Here is a 6,000-nt window from a genome sequence, read left to right as displayed (position 1 = left end):
TCAAAGCCCTAGCTATCATTATCTTCATAATATATATATATGCACATGTGTTACTTATGCTGATGTTATCCTTGTCAGGGGCTAGTTTTTGAATAAATTATGGATCTTTTTAATACGAAAAATGATGAATAATTAATTTTAAAATATATTTATCACATATTTAATTGAAATAAAATCACAGAATTATTTATTCCGTATTTATGGTGTTATTTTTATTCCAATATGATAATAATTCTACAATAGTTAATCTCATAATAACTTGTTCTCCGATCAAACGAGCCTTTTTATCCGTTTCTCATATTCCATTAGGTCCCAAATGGAGGCCATTTCTTGTCTGGTTTACTTGTCGTTTCCAAATCATTTTAATGATATCTTGAGATATGTTTTTAATTTTTTAAGGAGGAGATAAAGTATAAAATCTATTGTGACTGTGAAATTTATCTTTAATTTTTCTAATTAAATTTTAGGCAAAAAAAAAAAAGGAGGAAAGAAAAACACAATAGAGTAAAAGCTAATAAAGAGACTTTTTAAAATTTTCTTTATAGATAACATAAAGTGAAACAAATGAGGAAAAACATAAAACTTGACATACGAGACGTGTTACATCATCTCTCCATACACTTGATGAATTATATAATACACAAATCTTTTTCGTAAAAACTTATTTACGCTTCAAAGCGACAAATAATTGACATGATTTTTCGTAATTAGCTTTCATCCATGTTGAAATTTCTTCACTTTTGAGTATAGTCCTTTCACAAGCCTCTTTTGCTATTTCATTTCCAAAATGATTGATTAAAAGTCCTTCTAAAACAGCTCTTTAGGTTTATCATTAAAGTCTTTGCATCAGCCTCATCCACAAGCTTTGATTTGGGATATGTTAATTCTACTTTTCTCAATGCTAAAACAATCATTTTTCTCCACCACTTTAGTCATGTCTTCAACAGATGGAAAATACATTGGCAAATTGAATGAGTCAACTATAGACTCATCTAACTTTCCCTGTGGAAATAAATAAATAAATCTCAATTACATATATTACTTGTATATGTTTAATGAAATTCTGAACACATACACAAGGTTTGAGCTAAAGATATACTTACAAACTTATCTTCTTAAATATCATGTCATGACTTAGCATTCTAGTTACGGTGTAAGATGCAAAGATAATAACCAGATACGAGATATGTTATTTATACATATTAAATGAATTTCTTATAACAAATATAATATTGAATCTGAGCCAATGTTATGTCGAACCCATATAACTTTAATATAATGGCAAGTCCACCCTTGCCTTAAGGTAGCCTATGGAGTAATTTTTTTAAAAGTGACGATATATATAACTTAAACTCAAAATATTTACTTACCTCATTCACCAAATCCGTAAGACTGGAACCAAAGAATTTCATGAGACGTACATAACTTGAAAATGGTGTAATAAGCACCATCATTCCTCCATGAATAATTTCCTCAGCTCTTGCATTGAAGAACATTTCCATGTCCTTTTCAAATTGAGCAACATAAGCATTCACTACTTCAATATTTGAAGCACCTATATAATGAATCAATCCTTTATTCCATGATGAGGATTTCTCATCTAATAACTCTTTTGGAATCTTAGATAACCAATGTATAGAACAAGAAGAATGTGCAAAATGTATGGATCGCGATGGAAATAATCTACCATGAAAAGATCCTGGAACTCCAAATGCATAGTAGGATCGATCAATAGGGAGTGATCGAAAGAGGGTATTGAAATCATTGGTGACATGATCATTGAAAAATAATTGGATTTCAAGATTATTACTAGTGGAATTTGTTATGACTTGGGACAAGTACTTGTCCTTTAGAGCTTCTACAACATGTTGCATTGCAATTAAAGTGTTTGGTCCAACAGAACATCCAAACTCTGCAATACATAATGTGTTTGAAGAAGATAACATGGTTTTGATGTCAAACTTTCCTATAATTGCATCTCTCACCATCTCCTTTGAGCCCTCTAACACTTCTCTCTGCATGGAATTACAACAATAACAACGATATAATCAGTGTAATCTAACAAGATAGTTTGAAACGAAAGGAGTATATATATGACTAATTCAAAATCAAAATTGTATATACTATTAATATGTACCGCCAATTGTGAGTTTTTGGAGAAGCTATAAGGACCATCACCAGCATTCATGGGAAAAGATGTTGTCATTTTGGCTAATGCTAATTAATAATATGCTTAATAATCTTTTTTTCTTTGAGTTTTTCTTGCTCAATGTTTTCTCCACACATGCATGCATGTTCTTATATATGTGAATTTTTTGCATTGTTCAAATAAGGATTTGTTTGGCAAGGAAAAGCCAAAGAAGAAAAAATCTCAAAAGAACACGTTTGATTTTACAATATTTGATGTCATCCATGACATCTAGGACTTCTTATTGTATAGGTGATAAAAAGGCGTTTCAATAAAATGATTGTGTGTATATGTAGTCTATCGATATTGTATAAATGGTTATGTAATGTATCAATATTATATAAATAATATAAAGTTGTGTGTATATATATAACTATGTATATATAATATTTATACATTACAATAACTGAAATTAATATTACACTAATAGTTAATATTTCTAGTACATTATCACCTTATATCTTGATCATATTTGTGTGGTTTACATTGTTATTGGAGTGTTTTGATCTTATTAGATGTTTTTATGTAAATTGGCACGAGGAAAATTGAAGCCAACGAAGCCAAAAAGAGACCAGCTCTACCCACACATCACATTTAATCACGTATTAGGGTAGAAGGGGCAGATTCACATAGAACTTTGTGAGTGCTCGAGCATTCATTGAACTCTATATAGGTATATAAAACATATGAAAAAAACCTATATAATTAATTAGTAAGCACCCAATAAATAATTGTTGCATGTGGCTTGTTGATTAATATAAGTGGGTATTGAAGCTATCTTTTTTTTTGTTTGTTTTTTCATCGGGTGTTTGGTATTCATATTGGAGCCCGACTAAATCCAGACTCACACCGAGGAGTCTCACATTGGAGACTTGAACTCGAGACTTATGGTTAAGGATGAAGAAATACTTACCACTCCACCACAACCCTTATTGGTAGGTTTCTATTTTCTTCCCTTACTTATAGGCTTCTATTATTTCACCCTAATTCTAGGCTTCTATTTTCTTTCCCTAATTTTAGGCTTATAGTTCCTCTTTAACAATTTCTAAAACAATATGTGAAACTACAAGTTTAAAATTAGCAATAATTATTGTTATTTATTTTAATAACAATATATGGAAAAATTGTTGAGTACAAACTTCAGTTTTTTGAATTAATTACATGTTCCATTTTTTCTCCATGGAATCACAAATTTTCTCACCCAAACTACATAATATGTATTTATTTTTTGTATATTTATAAAGGTTTTTAATTCTCTATGTAAAGCATAATAAGACATTGACAAGCAGTGTAAGCAATGTTATTTTACTCACTTTAATTTCAAAGTACGAAAAATCGTTGAGTACATTATAATTTGTGACTATGAGGTCTTGTTTTCTGATAGTAATATAAATATAGCTTTCTCATTAACTTTTTCACGATTGTAACGATTTTATGTTAAAAAAGTGAAGCATCCACTATCTTCAGATCCTGAATATGTTACTGTCACCAGAAGGATAGTAGGAATGTAGTGTTATCTTATTTAGGGTGGTTGATGTTTGTTATTAACATTATACTTGTATTATTATAGTTTTTATTTTGATATTTTAATTATCACACTATTTTGTGTTACTTGCTGTAATTTCATCATTATTTCTGTCTCTTTTTATCTGAATTTGCTGCACTTGAGTTCAGAGTCTTTTGAAAATAATATTTCTATCTCTACGAAATAATGATAAAATTTATGTATATTCTGCTCTTTTTAAATTTCACTTATAAAATTTTATTGAGTATATTATTATTGTTATTATGTATGGACTCTTCAACCTTCAAAGTCATGTTACAGTTGAAATTAGGATAAGTTCAATATAAGAAGAAAGCAAATATCTCCCATAGTCCAATAACCAAAAGTTATAATCCACACATTTATTCATTCATAAATAAGCATGCATATGAACAGTATTATGATAACTAGTATGTGAACCAAATAAGTCGATAAGAATTCATATAAATTTGATCCACTAGGTAAATGAATATGCTTCACACAATATGCATGTCACATGCATCTAATTGTCTAAAATTAGGAAATATCCAATCATAGTATGGACCTTTCAAAATTCAAATTCATGATAGATAAGTCCAAGTCATGTAATAATTGAAATAAGGATGAGTGCAAATAAATTATAATATAAGAAGAAAACAAGTATATCTCCAATAATTCAAAGTTATAATTATCCACACAATTCCATATACTGATAATCAATAAATTAGTTGGCTATCAGCCCTACTTTGTTTTTTCGTTGGGTTGATAGACTCAAAGATATTATTAGCATGGTATGATATTGTCTGTTTTAAACTAAATATAGACAAATTTTCATAAACGGTCTCACACCATTAAGAAATCCTAACGCACCTTATATGTAGCTTTCCAATTTTTTTCTACTATCAATGTGAAACTTTTACTCCCACCCAATAATCTCCCTCTCAAACTAAGTTTCACGTGGCTTATCACCATAATTCACGGGTCAATTATTTTCGAGATTCATTATATGTCATCCACATCATTTGAAAATTTTGTGGCAATCGAAGCTAACAACCAACTTCTTTTTGTATGTGTGCGTCTCTAAGATCATAAAAGGAAGAAAGGAAGTTAATCAATCCCCACACCATCATCTGCCTTCGTCATGTACTCATAATCTCTCACCATCTCCTTTACACCATCTATTATTTCTTTCTGCGTGCAATTATAACAATAAAGTCACGTTGATAGAAAAGTTCAGTTACTTTAGTATGGTGACAAAAAATATTTATTAATGTTTGTGTAACAACTGATAAAGCTACTTATGTTACTATTATAGTGGGTAAAATACAATCAATTTAGTGTGATATATAGTCGTGTTTTACTGTTATAGTGGATAAGTCGGTAACTATACAAATATAACTGCATCTCTCACCATCTCCTTTACTCCATCTATTATTTCTTTCTGCATGCAATTATAACAATAAAGTCACGTTGATAGAAAAGTTCAATTACTTTAGTACGATGACAAAAATATTTATTGTTGTTTGTGTAACAACGGATAAAGTTACTTATGTTACTATTATAGTGGGTAAAATACAATCAATTTAGTGTGATATATAGTCGTGTTTTACTGTTACAGTGGATAAGTCGATAACTATACACATATAATTGGTGTACGAAATTGTTTGTATCAAATGCTTACTAGCATGCCAAAAGTTTTAGCTAATAGCATAGACATAACTTTATTTCTTAACTAAGTCAAAGAAAGCATCACGCTCTATCATGACTCCAACTGAGGCCAGCCTAGCCCACTCGTGGGCCTCACCATAGGCAAGATGTTGGTGTTACCCAACAATCCTCCTCCCAACACCTGCCTCATGCATCTTTTTGCTCTTGGAAATCGAATCATGATCTTGGCTGATACCACTTGAAAGAATCTAGCGCTTACCATCATGACAAAAAATATAGCTAATATCAAGGGCACAACTTTATTCTTAATTAAGTCCATCAACTAAGCTCCAGTTTTCGATCATAACTCCAACCTGGACAACCCAACCCCCTCGTGGTCCTCGCCACTAGAAGAAAATTGACATTATCCAACATTATGCTTGATGAATTCTTGATTGAGTTTTATATTTACACTCACAAAATAATTTTTGTACAAGAAAATATGCTTGATATAAGTTGGATTAAAAACAAAAATTAGATAATTTGCTATAATATGTTAAACTTAAATATAGGAGATCAATACCTGAAAATGGGAGTTTTTGGAGTGGCTATAAAGACCATCACCAGCATTCATGGGGAAAGA

The 6,000-nt window shown here is 30.3% G+C and overlaps 1 protein-coding gene across 1 annotated transcript; it reads right to left on the bottom strand.

The window, feature by feature from the left end:
* Positions 1-531: 531 nt before the first annotated feature.
* Positions 532-2,256, bottom strand: LOC102591096 (probable S-adenosylmethionine-dependent methyltransferase At5g38100). The gene is made up of 3 exons (XM_006363974.2): positions 2,138-2,256; positions 1,371-2,015; positions 532-1,002 (listed from the first exon to the last, which is right to left on the bottom strand). Exons 1-3 carry the CDS (start codon positions 2,204-2,206, stop codon positions 853-855), a joined length of 864 nt encoding a protein of 287 aa, XP_006364036.1. The 5' UTR covers positions 2,207-2,256; the 3' UTR covers positions 532-852.
* Between the last annotated feature and the right edge of the window lie 3,744 nt (positions 2,257-6,000).

The sequence above is a fragment of the Solanum tuberosum genome, unplaced genomic scaffold (genome assembly GCF_000226075.1).
Source record: "Solanum tuberosum cultivar DM 1-3 516 R44 unplaced genomic scaffold, SolTub_3.0 scf00469, whole genome shotgun sequence".
Classification (NCBI taxonomy): Eukaryota; Viridiplantae; Streptophyta; class Magnoliopsida; order Solanales; family Solanaceae; genus Solanum; species Solanum tuberosum.
The sequence above is the reverse complement of the archived record's forward strand: the minus strand, read 5'-3'. Positions and strand labels throughout refer to the sequence as shown.

Coding starts and splice junctions, on each gene's coding strand:
- LOC102591096 (XM_006363974.2), bottom strand. CDS start 2,206: ATGACAACATCTTTTCCCATGAATGCTGGTGATGGTCCTTATAGCTTC. Junction 2,016..2,137: donor CCAAAAACTCACAATTGGCG/GTACATATTAAT, acceptor AATTCCATGCAG/AGAGAAGTGTTAGAGGGCTC. Junction 1,003..1,370: donor TTACGGATTTGGTGAATGAG/GTAAGTAAATAT, acceptor TTATTTCCACAG/GGAAAGTTAGATGAGTCTAT.